The sequence below is a fragment of the Opisthocomus hoazin genome, chromosome 5 (assembly GCF_030867145.1).
Source record: "Opisthocomus hoazin isolate bOpiHoa1 chromosome 5, bOpiHoa1.hap1, whole genome shotgun sequence".
NCBI classification, from domain to species: domain Eukaryota; kingdom Metazoa; phylum Chordata; class Aves; order Opisthocomiformes; family Opisthocomidae; genus Opisthocomus; species Opisthocomus hoazin.
Genome location: NC_134418.1, coordinates 43,265,114 through 43,288,826, shown reverse-complemented (window position 1 = coordinate 43,288,826; position 23,713 = coordinate 43,265,114). Strand labels below are relative to the sequence as shown.

Below are 23,713 nucleotides of genomic sequence, written 5' to 3'. Positions count from 1 at the left end.
ATAATTACTGAGTTGGGGAATACATGTGAAGATGCAATTTTTCAGTCTGCAGAAAGATGTAATAACCTGTTATATAGGCAGTTTCAAATCATGTTTATAAAATCTCTTTCACCCCTTGAGTTATACTCTCTTACCACTATATTATATATATTCTCATACAGTGTCATTGATCATTAAGCAAGTTTTTTCAATCACATAAATCCATTGCCTGTAAAAATGAAAAATTCCTTTCTTATTATTTTTGTTTTAAATTCCTTTGCTTTCATTTGGGATAGCGTTGGTGTTTAGAGAGCTGCTGAAATGATACCTTAAAATGTAGTACTGTCCTGAATCAGTACCTTTCTTTCCTCTCTGCCTTATCCCATTTCTCATGTTCCTCAACTTTAATTTGGAATACAAATAGCTTTTTGTCACCTGTTTCTCTGGTAATTCTACCTATCCTATATCCAGATTTCTTTGTGGTCTTTGGTTAAAAAATGGTTTTAGGAACTGTTGGGAAAAAGCCACTGACTAAGACAACACTTAACACAACCCATAATACAATGTGATTAACGATTTGTTGTTGCATTTTATTAGTAATTTAAAATGATCTGACATGAAAGCAATAAACAAAATGGAGTATAACTCAAATACCATATCACTTGGTGAGACTTACTAAATTTGTAGTATCAGCGTAAGCTAGTCCCATGCATACATGTACATTTCAAGTAGTTGATGCTGGAAAGCACATAAGACACATGTCTTGTAACTACTCTAACATGACTCATTCTGAAGTTATTTCTCTATGTATCCACTTTCTTGTTAGCTGTTTTAGCCTCATCTCATTTATTCCAGTCATAGGTGGAATAAATTACAGAAGTTGAGTTCATCCCAATACCTCTGGTATTCATTGCCCTCATTGTGTTCTCATGTTCTTTTTTTGTCGTTTTTAAATGTGGCTGTTATTGTTCTAGATAAGCATTCTGACTGCTTCCCTGTAGCATAAGAAATAAATTCCTAAATGTGTGTGTGTGTGTTTGTGATTGGCTTTGATTTGAGCTTCTGGGGTTTTACTTTTGTGGTTTTCTTCTGAATAAAATTGTACAATTCGGCTGCTGGATGTGGCTTTTTTAACATTGGAAACTGCATGGATTTTATTAGAAGACTAGGCAGATGAGCCTTGACATTCATGCTAAATTAGTTCATGTCTTGAAATGCTTGGTGGAATTAGTTAGATAAAGATTCATGCATTTTATCCAGTGGGGTTTGTGTTGCTTCTAATTTTTGTTTAAAGGGCCTGAGTTCAGGCAACTACTGTAATAATCACATTGGATGCAGAGGGTCTGTAATCAGTTATACAGAATTTATTGTATGAGTTGGAAGATGCTCTATGAATACAGCATTATTTCACGTGTAAGCTGTTCTTTGCTGCATATATCTTTTTCACTTTTAGATATGAGTTGTGGAAAAGAAACTTCTAAACATTACTTTTCTAGAACTACCACCATCACATCAGCATATAGGATGCTGTGCAGTTCAGGGCACTATATCACAACCTGTCCTCAAGATGAAGGGATTACCATATTTTTACATGTATAACTACTATTCATATAATTAATCTTGTGTTAAAATGCTTTCATTTTATAAATAATTATCCCTGTGTCAGGGAAAAGATTCTACTGAGTGTTGTGGGAAGGAGTGAGAAGAAATTGTAGGTTGCTCTGTACTTGGATAAAGTGAAAATGAATACTACTTCACTATGCTAAAGCCTGTATTTACCAAGCTTTGCTGTATTACTTGTGCTTGAGTGAAACTAGTGCCATTCCTGTGAAGTTGATGAATAAAAATTATTTTGATACATAAGGCTACTAACACATTTTTGGAAGTATAGCCTGTGTGCTGTTTATTAAGTGGATAGAATCTCCTACTTGTTTTCAAAAGTCCTTCTCAAGGCATTGCAAAATCTGTAGGCAGACACTAAAAGTTACACAGATTTTACATCATCTGTGGCAAGATATATCTGTTCCTTTGGTGTATTTAGACAGAAGTAAAATCTGTGTCATCTAAAGTACATGACGCACAAGCATTCCTGCTAAAATGTGCACGTGCTTTATTTTTAATCCCTACTCTTGTTGTACGCTCACACTCTAGTGAATTTCTAATATTAATGTTGATTTCTCTGAGAACTGTTAACCATTTAAAATGCAGGCTTCTTCCATAAGCTAGTTTACCTAGACCTGGACCCAAATGGAATAGGATGTCATGCACTTCCCCAAACCAACTCGAGTTTTAATGAGTTAACTGGTTTTGGAAGACGACAAGCTATGGGTGTTTACTGACAGAGTATTTTTTAAAACTGGAGTTTCTGTTCAGTGGCAATGAAATACATGCCTTTTTAAAATTTCCAATTCCCATTCCTAGTGTCAATTTGTATGTATCCTGAGATACGAGACTGACTTTAAATCTCTGCACCCTACAGTATTTCACATCATTTACTGAGGAAGTAAAGGGTGAGTCAGCAAGCGCTGTCATCTTTGGAGAGCACCGTTGGAAGCAACAAAGGATGTGATAGTGAAAAATTGTGCTGGGCTTCAGAAGTGAAATAGCAGTGTGTGAAATATGAAAGGGGGCAAAGCTGTCAGTGGAGTTTGTGCTGTAACTTTCCTGTCTCCTGGTTGTTGCAGCTTCATTTAATAAGCTGTAGTGTTGTGCCTGACATTTGGAGATCTCACAGAAAATATGCCTGGTAGGCTAGAATGGAGATGGCTTGAGTTTGAAACATCAGATAAGATCCTAGAGAGACTGTCTGTATTCTTATGTAGCTTATGGCAATTTGGGGGTGGTCTAAGGGTTTGTAGGAGTAGGTAGCCTTTTGTTAGACAAGCAGATATGATGGAGGAAATAAGTAAGTTTCCAGGAGCACGAGCTTTCTTGAGTTCCTGAAGGAGACTTCACGTGCCGAAAAATGTTGTCCGTTTCTTTCCATCTCATATCAGCTTATCTAATAAGGGATACCATCTTTCCAAGAAAACATTATCTTGCTGAATTTCCAAGCAAGAAGTTGCAAGATAAAAGCAAGAAAGAATCTATAACTGACTTCTAGAAATAAAAACATGGTCAAATTTCAGACCTAAACATCTTTGCTAAGAATGCTGTTCCTAGTATTTTCTGTTTATTTGCTGATAAAGCATGATTGAAACAGTCCTGGCAAATTACCACTTGTCAGTTTTAGAAAAAAATTAATCTATTTTAAGTAGGGAAATTTTTAAAATATATTTGATGTTTACTCTGAGCTTTAGTATCTTGTTGCATCATCAGTATAGAAATTCTGAATAATATTTACTTGGTGTCTGTATTAGCAATTTGTGATTCGTAAGAATCACAGTGTAATTACTTACCATGACTGTCAGTTTTCCTGACCCTACTTATCATTCTGAAAGTAGGGTGCTCATAGGTTATTCAGTTATAACTAAGACTTCTGAAAGAGATTGATTATGCTCATACAAGAGGATTACCATGTCTTGCAGATTGAAGTTATGCTTTAAAAAAGAAAAAAATTAACAAAGTAGCAGGGGAAAAAAAGGTTTATCTTAGTATGGCAATTAAGTGACAGTGACACATGCTCGCGTGAGGAAAAACAGTCTTTCTGTAAAATGGTTTTGAGATCAAAAATCATGTGCGTTCTATATGGAAGTGACTGAATATAATTTCACTGATCATACAATGGAATACTCTTAATATAAACTTTTCTCTGTTACAACTTTGTATTGAGAAGTAAAGGCATGATGTGATGTCTGCTTTTTGCCTTGTCTTGTAGGTACAAAACTATGTTTAGGTTGCTGCAGAGTGAAATAGGCCCACAGTGACACCTGCTTCCAGTGATACCTACTTCTTGCCTTTAAAGTAGAAACTAATTTAGATTGTGAGAGATGAAACCTCTATCTTGAAATCACTGCTGAAACCAGCAGTGAATTTATTTAATAAATAAATAAACCCCTTTCAGTTTCTCATCTCAGAAGAGAGAGAGGTCGTGCACAGGTCAGAGCATCAAAGATTGTCTGTTTGTTTAAGGATGGCTGACCAGTAGGTTGTTTGTTTGAGTATTTATATACTTAAGAATGTAATTCCAGTTATGGAGGTTTAACTGTTTTAGTCCAAGAACAAAATGCTTTCTCAAATGAAAAAAATGAGTTTGTACATCTTTTGTTTGTAAATGTTTATATTTGAATAGTTGGGAATGTTTATTTTCCCAGGAACTTCTGGATGTTCCTGTGGGAACATTCCTTGCTCCACTCAAGCATGGATTGTTAGCAATGCAGATGAAGCATGTGGGAGCCCTGGACGCAATAGTCGTTCTCGTGAAAGTGCTGCAAGTTCTGTAGGTCAGAAGGGCGATTATCTAGGGAAGTACAGCCATAAGCTTGCTAAAATGAACTTTTATTAATAGATAGATCCTGTCTACTAGGGCAAAAGAAATAGAGCTCATAGCAAGCCTGGAAAAAAATTTATGTACTCTCTCTCCTCTGTCTAACCTATATTTATGCCTTCTACCACAGTCAGTCTGATGAGCAATTTTACGCAGAGTTCTCCAAATCAGAAGTGAGTTACCATCCATTAGGTGATACAGCCACCAGACCTTAGCCTCCACTATTTTTTAAACATTATTGCAAGTTGTCATAAGAACAAAAGAAAAATCCTTATTGATAAATCATAATTTCAAGCTTCCACTTTTTGGAGAAAAATTTGGTGTGTGAGATAACTCCCGGTCCCCTAAGGGAAAAGGGGTTGCTGGCTGAGAGAACTCTTTACCCATGGAGCTGCTTCAAGGCACTCACTCTGGAATAATAGAAATTGGATGAAAAACCATAGTCTCTTTAAGTATATGGCCCTATATTTTCTACTAATGTGAACTTTTTGGACTGAACTAAGACTTCATGCATTGGAAACAAATTAAATGATGGACAATACAGGTAAATTAGTTGATCAAAGCATAACTGAGCAGCAGATCTAATGCAGCAGATGCAAACAGGATTCTCAGATGAATCCATGGAACTGTGTTCAATATACAGAAGTTAGGCGTTTTCTGGAAAGCCCTCAGTAATGTCCTTATTCATGTCCGAGAACGATGAGTTAGGACTGGAACAGATATGATTGGGGAATGGAGAACCTATTGTATGATGGTGTATTGGAAAAGCTTGGCTTATTATCCTAACAAAGTGAAGTACTAGAGGGCATATGATTCCATTCTTTTGAATACATCAGGAGACCAGTATGAGGAACAGAAAATAATTACTTAGCTAAAAGAGCAAATGTGTATAAGCTCTCCATGAACAATGCTGGTCTGCAAATTAGAAAATTACTCTGAACTATTATAGCAATCATTTTTTGGAATGACATGCCGCCTTCTGACTAGAAGGAGGGGAGAAGAAATTCAAAGAATTGCAAGGTGTAGTTCAAAAATATATGAAGGGGGTTTTATTATGTGGTGTCTGTGACGGCAGAATATCAAAACAAACTATCTGAAGGTTCTTACAGCCCTGTGTTGCTAATACTTCGTTTTCGTAAAATATCAAGCTCTTGACTGCTTTTCAAACGTTTATGACTGCTTTTGAGGGTAGTGGGATTAGTCAGAAAAAAGTGTACTCTGTGCTTAATATTTCATACAGTAGAGCAGAAACAGCTTTCTCTGCTTCTCTCAACATCTGCTATGGGTGTTCAGAATACTGATGGACGGGCACTGCTTGCAGACATGGCACAGACTTTAGGAAATGATGTTGCTTGTTTTAAGTCTTCACAGAAGTTCTTTCTGGTGGTGCTGCTGCTGCAGCTGTGTGTAGCAGTAACTGCAGGGAAAATCCACTGCTGGAATTCCCTGAGACAGGTGCCTACTGGGAAATGAAGAAGGTGGAGACTGACTGGCTGAGCAGAATTACTCTAAAGTGTTCACTTTAAAATTTAAAAACTTGTATTAGGAAGTTACCTTAAAACAAGAGAAGGGGCATAAAATCTTAAACGTTCTTTTGGGGTAATCTTATGACAGTTTTCTGCTTCTGTGGGAGCTGATAGTTATTTAGTTCTGTACCTCACATAAAAATAGCTCTCAAAATACTGAACTTAAGGCCCTCAGCAGCCAATGCACTCAGGTGGGAACTCAGAGGGAACTTCGGTGTATGGTGTGTACTGGGGACACAACTGCTGCAGCTGTGGAGGGGTTTATAAATTCTGAGTTCTTGATTTCAGCTGCTCCCATGACACAGAAGACTAAGGGATATTTTGTACAGAATAGTGAAAGGTGTGGACATGTTTAAGGCAACAAGACTTTTTTCTGCATTTAATGTGTGGATAACCTTCTTCCATTTGAGTAAATGTTGCAATCTGTTGAAGAACTGGGAGTGTTGGAAATACCTATACTAGATGCAAATACAAACTTTCTTTCTGGTAAGTAACTGGCTTATCAGTGTAAATGGTGTCATGTTTAATTTATAGTAAGATTTCTGAAGAACTTCGTGTGATATTTATGGCAATAGATACAAATTATGAAATGCAGACTTTAGCATGCTCAGAAATAGACTGTTCAATAAAGAGGAATGGGAATTTACATTCATTTTGTCAAGATATTCAGAGTTGTAGTGCAATTTTTACTCAAGTTTTGGGGCAGAAGACTGTGTTCTGGTAATTTTATATTGCCGTTGAGCTCATCATCGGATCAGTCCAGCAATATTTGTCTTAATTTATGTAGTGCATTGTATACTGAAGTGGGACTTTGTGGACTGGCTGTTCATCAAACAACTGTATGTGCTTTTCACCACCCTTGGCTTGTATCCTCTCAAGTGTCCCCTGAAATAAGTGGCTACGATACAAGTTCTTTCCTTGGCTTCTCTAGCATCGTTTTTTGGCACAAGTTCTCTGATACTCATATGGAAATGAGTTGAGTTTTTTTTTTTCTATCCGGCTACCTCAGGCCCTGTGAGCAGTGCTGAATACTCTCATTCTGGGAAGGCATTTTTCCCTGAAATTCCAGCTTGAACACTTGGGTTATAGTCTGCTGCTTCAGGGGAGCAAGATGCTGAAACAGACGGATTGAGAGATTGCCAGATCAGTCATATTTTGCTCAAGAAATATGAACAGCTAGATACGGGGGTGGTGGTGGGGAGAAAAAGTGTGAGAGAAAAGCCTATATATGTATTTCTACATCCTATTTTCTTAATCATTCTGGAGTGAGTATTCTTTGGGATGTAATTTGTCAGAACCTCTGTGTTTCCCTGGCTGCAGTTAACTGCTGCTTTCTTTTGGATTGTGGAGTCTGTCTCGGTGATCTTGGGATAGTGGAATTATAATAACCAGCCTGAGGTATTTGGATTTGAGCAAGTAACAGCTCCCTGTTGGCTGGCCCATATAAACGAATGGGCAAAAAAGCCTAGGAATGCTCCATCAGTAGCTTGCTGACAGAAGCTAGAATTTGCCTTCTGTGACTTTTATTTCACAGTGAAAGCAAGCAGGGAAAAGCAGGCATCACAAGCACTTTGAAGGGAGTTTTTACTCTTCAGATTTTGCGGATTGTTCCCAGTATGCAACAGATTTTAAAGGGGTGGTTCCCGGAAGTTATGGTGGGCGGGGGTGAAGAGCAACTGGCCTACTGGCTGATTGTAATGACTAAAGACTTGAAACGTGATGTTATATTACATTATATCAAAATTATAACTGAGGAAATGTGTAGAATGTTCAGTACCTATAGAAGACTACCGAAGGTTTCTTCACATGGTTGGGCTGTGTTTCCAAAGAACTGAAAGATGGAGGAAAAAGCCTGTATTTCATTATTTTGCTGCCAGTGGTCATTTTAATTATTGAAATATTTGATCTTTTTTGAAAATAAAAAGGTTGACTGATAAGCAACCAACCAAACCGCAGCGCGATGCTGCTTCTGGCAGCCAGCACCTATCGCTGTGGGGGTCTCTGAGCGGTGAGTGCTGGGTTGCTTCCCTGTCATGGCTGGATGCTTTGTGGCTGAGAATGGATGGTGTTTCACACCCCTACAATGCTTGAGCCATCACTTGTAGGTGTTTCTTGATGGGTTCAAACTATGTGCACCGAAACCACAGTGCAAAGGTTGCGTTTTGCTGACAGCTGTTCTCGAGGGGAGTGGTGATCTCATCATGCACAAGAATGCTTTGCAGCATAGGTCTGCATTAACTCTTAGCTGAGAGTTAACTGCGTGCAGCAATCAATGGCTTTTCCTTCTCCCTGAAAAGCAATGTACTGCAGCAACTGATACTAGTAGAGTATCTGTACCCCAAGTTTCAATAAAGAGCAAATTAATTACTAGTAGCATAAGTGCATCTATTTTTAACAATACTAAGACTCAAATGTTAATTATCTCTGATTTATAAAGACCATTTTTCTTTGTGACTTTTAATCTCATATAACCTTACAGTTGACAGATCTTTATCAGTGGGAAAAAAAAAAAGCTGTTTCAAATAGGTTAAAAAAATTACATCTAATGCTCATGCTGTGTACCACGTTAACAAGGTAAATAAACAGTTTCTTCCTTCCATTTTTTCACTGGATATACTAAAAACATATTAAAGATTATTTAGATTTATACGGATAGATTTCACAGCTTTTTCATATTAACGTTGACTCCAAGAGATAAATCAAACTTAGGACTTTGCCTTCAAGGATTAGCTATGTATCATATGAATAGCTGTGGAAGAGAATAAGCCTAGATATAGGGTGGTTGTTATGACTGTGTTTCAAATGTGTGATTTTCAGCTTTGCGTATTTCAGTTTTGGGGAAGAAGCTCTGTGTATGATTCTAGTGCTTTGTGTGAGAAAGAGCATTAGCAGGACTGCCTTTTTCTCCTTCCTAGCACATCTTCAGTGAAGTCAGTTCTTAGTTGTGTTTGGTAATCTGCAGCCAGAGTATCAGCAGCTGAAGTTGTGAGCCGTGCTGAATTGGGCCCTCTAGCCAAGCTCCAATCTCCTCCTGGAAGATGAGCTGCCGTGGGCCAGTGTGTGAATACAGTTGGTGTGGTTTTGTCCAGAGGCACTGTGCAAGGTAGCACAGCTCTGGTACAGCTGGCAGTTACATTGAGTTGATAAGCCTTGGTGGATCTGATCTGACTCTCTGTAGCGTGTCCTGAAGCACTCATTACGCATAGTTTTTTCTGTCGCTTGGTCTAGTCCAGCTTCCATTTGGATGTTGCAGAGGTGGCATGTTTTTTGTGATGCACTCAATAATACAGTCCCTGAGTAATCTGTTGTTTCTGAATTGTGGATTTTAGGTTTTTTGAAGGCAATTAGGATCATATGCCCAAGCTTTAAAAATAAACTGTGTTTGTAAGCAAATACTCAAGGCATTTGTGTTTTTCTGCTCATTATTCATACACCTAGTTATGCACCTACACAAACTGTTAAATTCTGTTAACCTCAGTCTTTGCTCGGAGGGATCTCATAATGCTTATCTTGTACTCTTCTCTACAAAGCATACAAAGATGCAGTCTACACAGAGAAGAGAAAGATACTCTGTTGTAGAGAAGTTGGAAAGAAAAGCAGTTTATGACGATTCTTGGAGACCAAGACGTTCGTGTTTTCTGTTATCCTCATATTACTTCTTGAAAAGTGTGCCTGCAGGTAGTACATAGTCTCAGTGTTGCACAAATGAATGATTCCAACTCCATACTCTGCACGAGAGTCATGATCAAACACTGCCTGTAATAAGTATCCAACCCTACACAGATATGCCTGCCCTTCTATTTGACCCTTTCAGATAACTAAACAGCTGAAACTGTCACTTGGTATACACCAAATAATAGGGGCATACATATAGTAAGGAAAGTCTCACTTCCCCTACTATATATAGTAGGGAAATATAAAAATTACAAAATATTATATATATTTTATTAATATATGATGTAATAAACATAATACATGTTACACCACTGCAAAAGTGTTGCAGTAAAGTTGATAAAACTTATGCTCCTTGTACTTGTTTTCATCTTCAACATTTGTTAGTGTCTGTGCATAGCAGCTTTTCCACTGGAACTGTAAACCCTGCAATACCACATGTATGACTGCTGGGAAAAGATTTTCTTTTTTGCTTTATATGGGCTCCTAGAAATAATTATGTACTAAAGTTGGAAAATTACTGTATTCACATTGTCCTTCATCCAATAAACAGGTATCCAACAAAGTAATGATGGAAGTGTTTTACGTTGCTGACTGCGCTGTGTTGATTGAACTATTTAGCAAATTGTTAGTCTATATTGAGAAAATAAATAGCTAGTAAATGTACAGCGTCTCATGGATATCTTCTTTTAAAAATGAATTTGCTGCATGTACTGGAATGGGATTTGTCCTGTCTAAGCTGATCGATATTGTTGCAGAACCTAGTAACAATTTCAGAATTTTCAGCTCATCCAGCACATGTACATGAAGCTACAACTTCTTTGACTGCAGAGTTATAAGAAAGACAGTTGCTCCCTGACTCTGGTGGGTGGTGCCGCGTGGCTGGCAGGCAGTCGGTGGTGGTGAGGGTGGGGACAACTGTCTGTCGCAGCTGTCTGTGGAGTTGTGGTGGTTGTATTAGCAGAGTTCAGTGCTCGCCTTCTGTGCAAAAGGGCCTGTGGGAGAAAGAAAGGTGCAGATGGTTACTGTCCCAGAGCACCTCCGGGTAACATAAAGGTAAAATTGCACGTGTTGTGTTCTTATGCCACTGCCAGAGTTATACTGAGGGACTGAAATTGTGAATGCCGTCCTGGAAGGTGGTGTACTGAAAGAGTGTAAGTCAATTTTTCAGCGACTACTTTCGGTAGTTGTTCTTACCCTATGCTTTGCCTGATCTGATCTGTACCTAGTTATTATGAGATGCCGGGAGCGTGTAACAGTGGTGGCAGAATAGTGCATTTGAGCAGGCAACAGCAGTAAGTACTGGGAAGTCATTGGAAGCCACTGATAGTGATTGAGAAAAGGATCTAGCATTATTTCTTCGTAAAACTTAAGTGCCTTCCGAACATGACCTTTCATCATAAACTGAAGTGCAAAGGCTTTGATTAAGGGTCAGCACAAAAGTTTCGGTAATGATAAAGATTCAGTCTTCTGAACTTTGACAGTGTGTGTGGATGTGGCTTAGACTGCCACGAATGACTGAAAGAATTTTTTTTTTAAATCATATAAAGCTGCATTATACTAAAGGACAGTTAATTAAAGCTGAATTTAGCATTTATGCTGAGAGAAATTTGACGTTTAGATATGTCTGTGATAAATGCACTAGAAAGTATAAAGATAGCTACTCATTGCATATTGTTCTATATGAGACTTAAAGAAAATGAAATTAGTATCCACTCCACTGCACTACTGTGCTTCCTAGTACAGCAAGCTGTGGTGTTTACAAAGTAGCTGTATTATTTTACAAACCAAATCACTGGAATAAATACTTGTCATAAACTTTTTGCATTTGATCTAGGTTACAAGCTGTCTTTCTTGCTTACTTTTTTGATCTCTTCATACATCTCTTGTCTGGGAAGGTAAGGCTGTAATGAGTGTTATTCCAAGGAAGCTCAGTCTTACCCCAATTCTGAATAAACGAACTGTTCAGAGGTTTGCATTTTGTTCAGGAAAGCCTAGAGCAAATAATGATAAAACAGGAATTCTAACAGAATAATGGATGTCTGAGATTAAAATCTGCCTTTTTGTCTGTATATGTATTTTGTAGTTATTTTAGAATACTAAAGAGGACATTAGGGAAAAGTTGGTTTGTGACAAGGTTTTAAAAAGTACAGCAGTTTGTTTAATCAGTAATGTACTGGAAGAATATTTGCTCTTTCAAATCCTTTGTATTTCTTTTTTTTCTCTGTCATTTTGTGAATTGGGACTAGAGATGAGTTGTTTCTTATGTTTTATATTTGGTTGCGAATTGTCTGATTTTGTGTTTGTAATGATGTTTTCCTGGGCCTGCGTGGAAGTCTTGTAATGGGACTCTGGTAATTACAGTAATCTGAGAGTATGTTTGGGAACTCAACCGACAGACAACACGAAAGGGACCAGACTATATCTCCTATATATGTATTTACATACACATATATGACTTCTCTTTTTAAGAAATATTTTAAAACTCTTTCCAAAAAAAAAAAATTTGCAGAGTTGGATGAAAAAATCCAGTTTCCTTTCAAACAAAATACAAAATATAATTCAGAGAGGAGAAGCACAGTCTAATGCCAGTCCTACCAAACATAGTATTTATATGCATTTGTCTGTGTGACCACTGATTATAAAGTGATTAAAATGAAATGAAAACAAACAAACAAACAAAAAAACTTGTAGCTGAACTGAAAAGTATTTTAGAACTGAAAATTGAAGTTCTTGGATACTTTTTCTACTCCTTTCATTATGACACTAGAGAAATTGATCTTGGAACTGCAAACAAGCACCAGAAAATTTTTCCTGTATTTGGAATTACAAAATGTGCTTTTGTTATACGGAAGGCTTATACTGTAGGTTTGTCAGGTTTTGATATCCCTTTCCACTTCTCTGCTGGGTCAGAAATATAGAAATAAGTTCTCATGAATGGAGACTTTATCCAGGAAAAGGAGGAATGAATATTTTACAGTTCTAAGTGTATGTTTGATTCCATTGATTTCAATAAGCATAAAATATACTTGGGCTTCATCTTGCTTAAAGCACACCGTGGTATCATGCAAAAACAATTACACATTTTAAAATATTTGCTAAACTGCTTCTGGGTTGCAAATGCGTCTTCCTATAAATCAGTGATGAAGAAGGTTCATTCTTAAAATATTTGTTTGTGTTTCTGGAATAAATATCCATAATAAATAGAAAATGGAAATACCTTGCTTCCATGTTGGATGAGATATTACCTGTTTGACCCTGACATATAGAACAACTTTTTAGCATCTTAAGATGGTGTAGAGTTTTGGGCCTGGCATTGATACCCTGTATTTCTATTTTTAAGAAACAAATCTGCTGTAAGTTATTTCCCCAGCCCCCCAAAAGGGTAAGATGGGCATCACCGACAAGGAAATATCAGTAATTTTATTTTCATTGGTGACTTGAAGTATTTACAGGTAAATTTTAGGTATTAATTTTGTATTGAAAATTTTATACTAGCGTTGTGTAGAAAGGCAAATGCCTCAGAGTTGCTAATATTGTATTGTGGAAAAAATCCAAATGTAGATTGCATCCAAATGAGGACTCCTACAGATTTCTAAAATATGCTGGTCATCATTAAATTAATTATAGCATTTCTTTACTATCTTCAGGCTTTTGTGGGGAAAAAAATTGTTCTTATGGTAGAGGATCAAGGAATAAGAGCTGACTGAGAAAAGCTATGGTTCTACTTTGTCACGTCTCTGTGGTAGATTTTTGGTTGGCCCTTTCTAACAACATGTTGTATTTAGGATAACAGACAAGTAAAATTATCTTTCTTTTAAAGGAAGCTTTTCTTTTTGTATAGTAAGTTGCAGCTAGAATAAAAGAATTGAGGAACACATTTGGAGCCATGGGACAAAGTGAGTCCTTTACTGACAGATTTGCAAGATGAGTTTGAGTTTTACTTTGAAATCAAGCCAAAAATTTGTCCTTGGGGGGCTGTGCTGTAAATGGATATCTGTTATTTAGGCTAGGTAATGGAACAGATGTGGATGCTCAGTACATGCCTCCCTTGTGTGTTACTGAAGCTGGCATCCTTTTACCAGCAAGCTAATCCAATTGGCTGTTTTGGCTCAGGCAGGCCATGTTAGAGGGATGTCACAGACGTTTTCTTACACTTTTTCTGTCTCATTTTTGCTGTTTAATCAGTTCTCTGTTCTCAACCAACATTCAAGAATAAAATTGTATAGACACTAAACCCACCCCCTCAAAACCTGTACTGTATTTTGGGAAATACAGAAGTAAGAGGAAGTCAAGTTGTCCCATACTTTTTCTTGTGGAATGAAAGTAGTTGTGTTCAACGGCAGCTTCGCCCTGCAGAAAATGCAGGCACAACTGGAGGTCCCATGTAGGGGGGAATATAGGGACTTTCCTTTTAGGAGGGCCTACAAATGTCTGTCACCTCAGAGGTGCTCTGGAAGGGGTAGGAGGAGATGGCACTGCACATTGTGTGAGACTGGGGATCAGGACGTCTGTTGCAGATCAGCCTGCAAAGGCAAGTACTTGTTTGGAGAAAATACATTGTAAGGTACTGTGTTGTTTCATTTATGGTTGAAAATTTTGGTTCTGGGTAACAACTCTAGATGAAGAATTCTGGCATTAAAGTTAAAGCCAAAGAGTCTGGTTTTAGGAAAGGAACAACTGAGCACAGTCTTTCTCCCTTTAAAGAAGCAGGGAAGTTCAGAAAGATAAATGAGTGGTGGTGAGAGACTTTCTTCACAGGAGCTAGAAGATATTGTGCTTAAATAATGAATTAATTGTTATTAAATTATACATACGTATGTACCTCCCTTTAGTCTCCAAAGTGTAGAAAGTGTGAGGAAAAAATGCATGAGCACTTATCTCATTCTTATTGGAGAGTAACAACAAAAAAATAATGTTTCATTCACCTTGGGTTTTTTTTTTCTGCCTCTCTCAGGTCCGCACCAGTGTCCTCCTACCTGATCACAAGGAGCCAAGAGCAGATGTTGGAGTAAGCAATTTTTTTTCATTAATCGTTTTTTTTTAACCTCATCAGCAGACACAGACACCTAATGAAGAGAAATGGTGTTCTGCCTAACTGCTAAACAGGAGCTGGCAAGCTTTTTTAGTAGCAGAAGTTGGGTTAAATGAATAAAAAAATCAAGGCAGGAGTAATAGTCTCAGTGATTAATAATAGTCTCAGAGATAGTCTCAGTAATAGTTTCAGAGATAGTCTCTACAACTACCTGAAAGGAGGTTGTAGTGAGGCAGGTGTTGGTGGCTGCTCCCAAGTAACTAGCTATAGGAAGAGAGGCCTCAGGTTGCGTCAGGGGAGATTTAGATTGGATATTAGGAAAAATTTCTTTACTGAAAGAGTGGTCAGACATTGGAATAGGCTGCCCAGGGAGGTGGCTGAGTCATCGTCCCTGGAGGTGTTCAATAAACGTGTAGATGTGGCACTTTGGGATATAGTTTAGTAGGCGTGGTGGTGTTGGGGGGACGGTTGGACTTGAATTTAGAGGTCTATTCCAACCTGTGATTCTGTGATTGATGCAAACCCATTCACATATTTCTTGAAAATCCTTTTCGACTGAAATTATCCTGAGGCAGGCACAACTATCTAGACTTCCTGCTGCCATACAAGCAATCTGGATGAGACTGAGTGCTTGGAGTTGCATTGAGCCTGGCCTATCCCTTTCTAGTTTTTATGCATAGCGTATAAAAAGTTCGGCTGTAGGAGTTGCCTTTGGGTTCATTTTGAGAAATTGCACTGGCGACATGTGGAGGATGTTTTCTGTGTAGGTCTGTAACATTTTTGGCAAAGGTATTGGGATGTCATTTCTGTGTCTCAGAGAAGGCTAGAACCTCCCAGATAATATAGACACCTCATGGAAGTGGGAAATGTTGGTCCTGATAGAGCTGAGTAAAAGACCAAACACTATCTGGTGCAGGTATAGGACCTATGTCTGCAAACATTTAAAATAACTGGATTTTTAAATTTTTAACCTAAGGTGTTGACTTTCCTGCGTTACCAGGGCTTCCTTGGCACAGTTTCCAGGACTTCAGCTAGTGTTTGAAAAATCTGTAGCTTGGCAGCAATTTCAGTCTTAGTGAAATAATCAATGTGTTTCAACATTTCATATAGCTATTATAGAGACTTTTCTCTTTGGCTAGCTGAGATTATTCATCAAACTACTCAAAACACATATCTTAAGATTTATCATCGTTAAGTACCCCACTAGCAAAATTACAGAGGGACATTACTCTGTAATTAGCATTACAGCAGCAGTTCTGTTTAAAGCCTACTTTTCAAGTCTCTCGAAGTCACATGTGCAAGTTAGTTTGATTTGTAGACTGCCAGTTCAGGCCTCAGGGTAGACTATTGGTATCTAAATAAGTATGGAAAAAATATTCTCCAGCATTGTTTGAAATTGGACCCCTTGAACATTAGCGTAACTCTCTTCGTTTGAGTCATGGGATCTTTCAGAAGTTTATTTAATTTTGCAAATAACACCTAATTGCATTGTCAGGCAAAGAAAATTTTTTTTCTAAATAAGCATAAAAATATGAAACAGGAGATGGTTAGAGGGTACAATGACCAAAGCTCCTAGCTTGTGACAGAGAGCAGTGTAGTTGCTGCTTAGCCCTGATCATATGAGGGCTCTGATTTAGGGTTCTTAAATGGATTTATAGTTCTGCTGTGCTGGAGAAAGAAGCCCCAGATGACCCAGCCTGTATCAGTTTCATTTCAAATATTGCTTTCCCTCTTTCCAAATGGTAAGCTTGCAAATACAAGCACTCGAGTGGCCTGAAGTGCCAGAATAAAGGCTGCTATATAGACACTGTGCTGCAGAATGTGTTCTTATTGTACTAAGAGGGACGTGCGCTTGTAAGAAGGTAACTAATCTGAGCTAACTGTGCCACCACAGAGTTTTAGTGAAGAAACACTGTCATGTTGACTGATCTAAAGGAAGACAGAACTATCTGTGTGTTCACTCTAGCAAGGCTGTGCATCACCACGTGTCACACCTGGATGTATTTCTTGGAGAAGTACGTGTTTCATTTTGGCAGTGAAGACTAACCATGATCTTTGCTTGCAGGGCTGTGGTATTTTTCTCTGCATATATTTCCTATAGGCCTTTTTTCTTCCTTAATTTCCTGTTCAGCACTTCCCAAATCCACTGTTTTCCCCGCCTTCCCTAGACTTTCAGCTTCCATCTTTTTTCCTTTGCTGTTTAAGTATGAACAAAAATACAGAAAATCTAATCCTGTGTCATTGATAGGAATGAGCCATAACTGATGACTTAGTTTACCAAACTGGAGGCAAATGTTGGTGCTTACCGAAAGCGAGAGTTGTACTTTGAACTGTACGTTTGATATCCAAGTAAACCTGTCTTAGTGTAGAGCTTTATTGTTAGCATTCAAACACTCAGTATCAGCTGGTCTTCCTGAAAGAAAGCAGGAAAGCAGGCTGCAGGGTTTTTTTTACCAGAGGAAGTTACGCTTCTCAGTAGCAACAAATTCTCTTCTCCTTTTCCCTGAAAGGGAAAGTTGTCCTCTGCATGCAGCCTGTGTTGACTCAAAGCAACTTGATTCTTCTTGAATTTGTATATCCAAGAGCATCTTGAATTTGTATATCTAAAAGCATATATAATTTACCCTGGGATTTTACATTGCTATTCCAACAGTAGAGTAAAATTAGTATAATGTAATAAAAGCCAACTTTGTGTGCTTCTTACTGTTTTCTTGCTAAAATTTAACATAATCTTATTATAATTTATTCAGAGCAAGTGATATAAGTTGTACATTTGAAAGATAAATGGGTAGAAGATGACTGTATATTGTTATTTTCTTTCCCATTGTTCCCAGGGCAAGAATACTTCTGTTGGCCAAGTTAACCAAATGAGATCTTAGCAATGTGCAACAGGATGTGAGCAGAGGTTAAAATATAACCAAAAAGCAAAAGATGATGCAGGGGTTTTTTCCTCTTTCCGATATTTTCTTAATGATGTGCGAAGGTGATTTTGATAGAAAGAAAAGATGTGGTCGTATACCTTAATTTAACTTTAGGCATTCTAGTTTCATTAGCATGTTTCTCTGCACTTGTACTGCAATGAGTAGGTCCACCGTAAAGGAAACAAGTACTTACAATCACTGCCATAAACTAGAGGAATATAACATTTCTATTAATAAACTTGCGCTGAACTCAATGTAAAAATTCCTTCTTTGCAAATACAGTCATATTTGGAATACATAGGTGGTAGTGCCTAAGGCTTGAGGAAAAACCATAGCAAGAACAACTTTGATTAAACACTGAAAACTTAGCATTTCTTGTAATCTAGAAATTAGAAATATAGGAAGAAGAAGGTGCAAAATTTTCTTAATGAAAAAGAGAGAGGTTCCTGCCCATAAAACCAGAGTTTAACGAATTACTGATAATCATGCTACAGGCACATGAAAAATTTCTACCTGATAGTGCGTCAAACTAGTATATTGGAGTGTAATATTTTTCTAGTACCAAAGAAGGATTTCCAAGTGAGACTAAAAAAAGTAACAGTCAGAAAAGATAGCATCTCTGTTAATTTTTGAAGTTTTTTCTGTTTTGTTTTGTAGCGAAGCTTCCTGGGTTGTACAACTTTTACAGTAGGAGACTTGGTAAAGTCAAAGGAACAACAGTTGACCCTTACCCTCAGGTAAGTGTTTTCCTCTGTTGTAAACCATGTTGAATTAAAAACCCATGGTGTTTGATGGTTGCTACTTGACTGTGTTTAAAGCTCCATATTACTTCAGGTATATTATATGTCAGTTTGAAGTGCTTCTATTTCTACTATACACAAAGTCAAAATTAAATACCAATTCTTTAAGATAGAGCTTGCCATGTGTCAGATTAGAAAAGGTTAGTATTTTTTGGTATTACAACCTATGGAAGAATAGCAGGGAACTTGAAGTAGGGGATGTTCTTTCAAAGCTTCCTTTAGAAAGGAGCACAAGCTTCTCAGTTTCATTTGATGTGTGTGGTTTAAAGAATTAACACTGTACAGTTTGCTGGTTTGTTTACTAGACACATTTAAAGATGATGGACCTAATGACTCGAGGCTTCTCTCATGAAATTTTTTGCAGTCTCCTAAACTCATTGTTACATGCAGCCAAACTCAAATGGCAGTAGGGGGGTGCTGTACAACTCTAATTAGTGACACAGGGTACAAAGCTGCAGGAAAGTCAGAGACAGTGTTCAAGAACTAGGGCTGAGCTGAACAGGTGTTTCTTAAAGCTCTGCACTGAAGGAAAAAATTCAGCTTTCACCCCTGATACTGACTTGCATGGCTTAAGCTGAATGAAGATACAAATCAAAACCTTTAGAGGGTTAGGGGAAACCTTGTAGGCAGCGGTTTTCAGAACAATTTTGTTGGATTTCGTATAGTGCAAGGATTTTGTTGAGCTGATTTTCGCAAACACAGTGGAGGCTTATTTGATATTACTGGGTAGGTACAGGTGAGCTTCACAGAGCAACTGCCCAAACTCACTGTGTTTCTACATAGGGAAAATTTTGGGAGGAAGGAAGCTGTGACTACGAAAACTGAGATGCTGGTCTATGTGTTGCCTGTGATATTGTGCATAGGTGCTGTAGAAAAGTTGTGTTCCATTCTTTATACTGCACAAGTGAAGCCAGCCTTGATTTGGCTAAAGGCCCAAATTGCAACCCATTCAGTGATGTTGTGGTACTGTCACTATGTCAAGGATACTGTATTTTTTTGAAATGGAAACTTCTTGAAGTATTTTGGTTTTATTACTGCACCTGCCTTCCTATTATAACAATAGTAGCTGCACAGGTGTGTGTAGTTTACAGGACAAAGTTATCAAAATGCTTTGTTTTTGATTTCTCTCAAACACAGGAAATGCCGTGCCTAACAAGCAGATAACTTTTGTTTTCTAACAAACAATACCAATCAGATCAAACATGAACAGACTGTTGTCTATGGAAAGGTGTGTCTAGATAAACAAATGCCAACTTGGTGTTTGTGAGAGTCTGTTCTTTCAGAATTTCAAGTTGTCTTGAGTACTTTGGGACAAACTTTGCCTCTCTGATTGACATATTGATCTGAAAGAATCTATTGCCCTAAGAACATAAAGTTTCAGGACACTATGAAAAGAGTAAGTATTTTGTATCTAACCTGTCTAATTTGTAAACAAAAACTTCAGATGGATAACTAATATGCAATAGATGACAGATTGTCAATTTAGTTTCAGCTGAACCTCTAAGCCTTTTCAGATTTGCTTTTAATTAATGTTTTTAGTGTTGTATGTCCTCTTTGTGCAGCAAAGAGTAGAAGACAAATATTATACCAATTCAAATTAATTTGCATATATATTAGATAGTAGGTTTTAGTTGGCTGGATTTTTTTTTTAAGAAAAAAAATCCTAACCTTTTAAATATGGGATTGTTTCCTGATTATGGCTGTTCAGCAGCACAAAATCAGTAGAAATTATCGACATTTCTTCAATGGCAGTTTAAGCAGAGCAGTCTAGTAATCTAAACTTGCTTTCCTCTAATTGCCCTATTGTGTTAGTACCACTCTGGAGTCTCAGGGATATACCAAGGACCTTGTCAGAGCATGCAATTCTATTTAATTCTTGTTGATATACTTTGGATGGGAGTTTACCAGGGAGTGCCTGTGATACAGAGATACTCCTTTGTTAGATCTGAAGTAGAGATTTAAGGATCTGGGAATAGCTCTGTGATGTGCTTTGTGAATACTGTCGTAATTATGGAATCTGGTTACATTTTTCACTGTTTTTTTCAGTTATGTCTTGCAGTAGTCTTTCTGAGCTACAATGTAATATTATAAAAGTGTTTTTAAAGGAATATTCTTGTATTTTTCTCTGTTATTTTGTGGAGGGCTGGCATACATCTACAATTCCTTACAGTTGACAAACTGTGCTCTGCTTTTTCCCTCTCCCCACCATGATACCTTAATAGTGATTAGGAACACAAGTTACAAACCTCTGCAAATGAAGTTTTGATTTTGATTGTCCTTTTTTCTCTATAAAGGTGCCCGAAACTGGTGACTGTGTGTTTTTTGTAGATGTCTGTACCTATAGATATAGGCAATCATCAAAACTTGAACAGGTCAATTTGTAGAATTACCTCAGTGCTGACAATGTACACAAGTGATGTTGGCAGAGGAATTTAGAGACTTGAGGCTGCAGTTTCCAATATGAAATTTATAAAAATGAAATGTCTTCTATAGATGCAGATGTTTTATTTTGCAATGGTAATGCAATGCCACTTGCTTCCAGCTTTCTCATAGGGTTGTGATGATGGACAGGATAAAATGGGCTATTGAATAAAACAAAAGCCATATTCAATAGCAGAACATTTCTTAATATTGACTATATGTTTCAGTGTATCCAATTGAAAAAAGAAAGCCAGCATGCATCCGTTTTTCTTTGCAAAGGAGAGTTAGGTATACTGGTTGTTATTTCAGGAATTAATACCAATATTTATTTTTTTTCAGCTGATTTACATTTTAAGTTCATTTTGGAGGATTTTTTGCCATGCCTGTCTTTTAAGAACACTGTAATGTGTTTTTTAGCTTGTTTGAGGTCTATGGCCTTTTGTTCAGGGCTAGCAATTAGTACTTCCATTAGCTGTTTCCCCTGTGGTGATAGTTTGCTCTTTTTCCAGGAAGGTCCTCCTTAGCTTAGGTGATTTTGATACGATTTCCAGTAAGTTTCATGTAAGAAGCAGCAAAGGAGAAAGATAATAGTGCTCTTTTATGCTCACTGTAAAAATAAGGTCCATCTGTCTGAGATGCTTTGCTTAGTAGACATTACAAAAAGTGTAAGTAGGCTGCTTCAGTATGAAACTAGGGTAATATCAATAGCACTCGGATCCTTTGGCCCCTTTAAGCAGGAACTTTATAGCAATGGAACTGACTATACAAAGACAAGAACTAGGATGGCGTGCGTGAATTATGCAGATTATCTGAGAGAATGTGCATGTGGATGTCTGTCAATCATGTATTCTACAGACTTTCTTTAAACGTGGCTGTACTTGATCTCTTGGTATCTCTCAGAAAATATCTGTTTTTCTATCAATCTGCTTTTTTTAGCACGCTTATTTTCATTAATCTTGGGCAGGACTGAACCTACTTCCCTTAAATAAAGGCGATAAATCATAGTTATTTTTGGAAAGTTCAAAGAAACAACTCCAAAACTTGATTAAAGAAAGTCCCCCCAACTTCCCTCCCTCCTAACACTGTCCCCCAAGCACCTTGTAGTTCGGTGGGCCAGAAGACATGTAACTGCACTGCAGTAGTAGGTACAGTTGCAATGTTTAACTAAGGAGACAGAATTTGAAAGCAGCACACTAATTTTTGCAGTCATTTATATACATGTAACATATATCGTTAGCAAGTTATAACTATAAAATACCATATATTTAGTTGCTTTTCCCTATTAAGATTCAGTAGAAGTCTGCCTACAACTCGTTTTGCTCAGTCTCTATCCTGAAATTGTTTCTTGGCTGCTTCATGTCATGTCATCCACCACAGGAAGCAGGTAAATAACAGCTTGGCTTTAGAAGCCAGGCAAATCTCCCATAGAGTTGAGGTGAAACGTGTTTTGACACGAAGCTTAATCAACGGCAACTTGAAATCATGAAAACTGAGAAGGAATTGAACAGCACAAAACTTTGTTTATTTACCTTAGAATGCAACGGAATGTTATTTACCAGTGGACTTGTTTAAAAATGGTATTGATTGCAATAGACTCCATTGTGAATTCACAGAATAAACATTTCTATGCAAGTACAATAGGTTTGTGCTTGCATATTTCAAAATATATTGCATCAGCAGAGAAAATTATTTTGTGACAATCTGTATGTTAGTTTGTACTAACTGCATTTGTTGCGTATTATGCATTTATTGCGTATTATGCATTGGAGAACGGGGCTGCCTGCTAGACTGAAAGTCATGCAGTTTGCTTCTCAGGCAGTCACTCACTTTGTCATTTATAATTAACATAGCTATGCAACTGTACAGTCTGCTTCTCTTTTTATTTTTTGTTCTTGAGCCTTTTTTTTTTTTGGAAGAAAGGTAAGGCCATGGGAACCAATTAACAGGCCTAAATTTGCATATTCAACATGCAGCAATGAGACTTAATGAGAACAGCATTGGAGGCAAACGGCTGCTATCCACGGTCCATCTAGCTCACTTGCTTTTCCAACGCCAGCTTTTTACCTGCTTTCCCTCTGGATGCCTGGGTCAACCTTTTATCGCCAGAAGAATAAAGATGGGCACATACTCCTGCTGCTCGTGGTGGTGCTGGCTAGCTTTTAAAGTTCAAAACATACTGTTTCACTCAGAATCACCTTCACAATGTTCATCAGAAGAGGGATCCTTGGTTGACTCTGTCTTAGATGAGTGCGGACTGTCACAGGATTATGGCTATGGTAGGTGGAGTGAGCACTGCAGTATAGAGTCATGCTGGACTGAGCTGTTAGGGATAGACCGAAACATTGCCAGCTTTGCTGCCAAAGCCTGCATCCTATGAAACTAGATTCTAAATCTGGTTTAGAAATCACTCTTCTAACACTTTGTCTCCTTTTCATTGGTCGTATTCCAACTGAAGATGCAGTGAACAGATATCAGGTAATTGGTGCTCCTTGTCCCAGGCTGTTCAAAAAAATCAGCAATTATCCAACTCCGTAAGCCAGCTAGAATTTGAGCCATATACGGGCTTCTTCACACTGATACATGGTTTGTTTTTGGTTTTGTGTTCTAATTTTTATTGCTGTATTCCCCATCCCCACTGTCCCTACGAAGATTTGTCAAGGTGCAATCCTTTGACTGTAAGCAATTTGGTGCAGGGACAGTCTTCACTGCATCGTAAGAGTGCAGAGTGCACTTTTCAGCTTTATTAAACTACAGCAAATAAGCTGATTCTATCCCAATGCATTATGAAGCATTCTAAAACCAGTTAATTATTCTCCTGATGCTCCACTGAACAGTGTCTATGTGTGAGTTTGTGTGCCCAGGCAAATGGTGTGAAGTGTATACATCTATGTGTGTCTGCGCACCATACTGTTTCTGTAAGTGTAAAATAAAAT

At 37.7% G+C, this 23,713-nt stretch overlaps 1 protein-coding gene across 6 annotated transcripts in view; it reads left to right on the top strand.

Moving 5' to 3' along the window:
• The window catches only part of INPP4B (inositol polyphosphate-4-phosphatase type II B), a 346,018-nt gene that overhangs the window by 198,130 nt on the left and 124,175 nt on the right, over nt 1-23,713 (top strand). For all 6 annotated transcript variants that reach the window (XM_075421031.1, XM_075421033.1, XM_075421032.1 and 3 more), the window contains 2 exons: nt 14,561-14,614; nt 18,217-18,296. In XM_075421031.1, the coding sequence (XP_075277146.1) occupies nt 14,561-14,614; nt 18,217-18,296 (134 nt within the window). The remainder of the gene's footprint in view (nt 1-14,560; nt 14,615-18,216; nt 18,297-23,713) is intronic.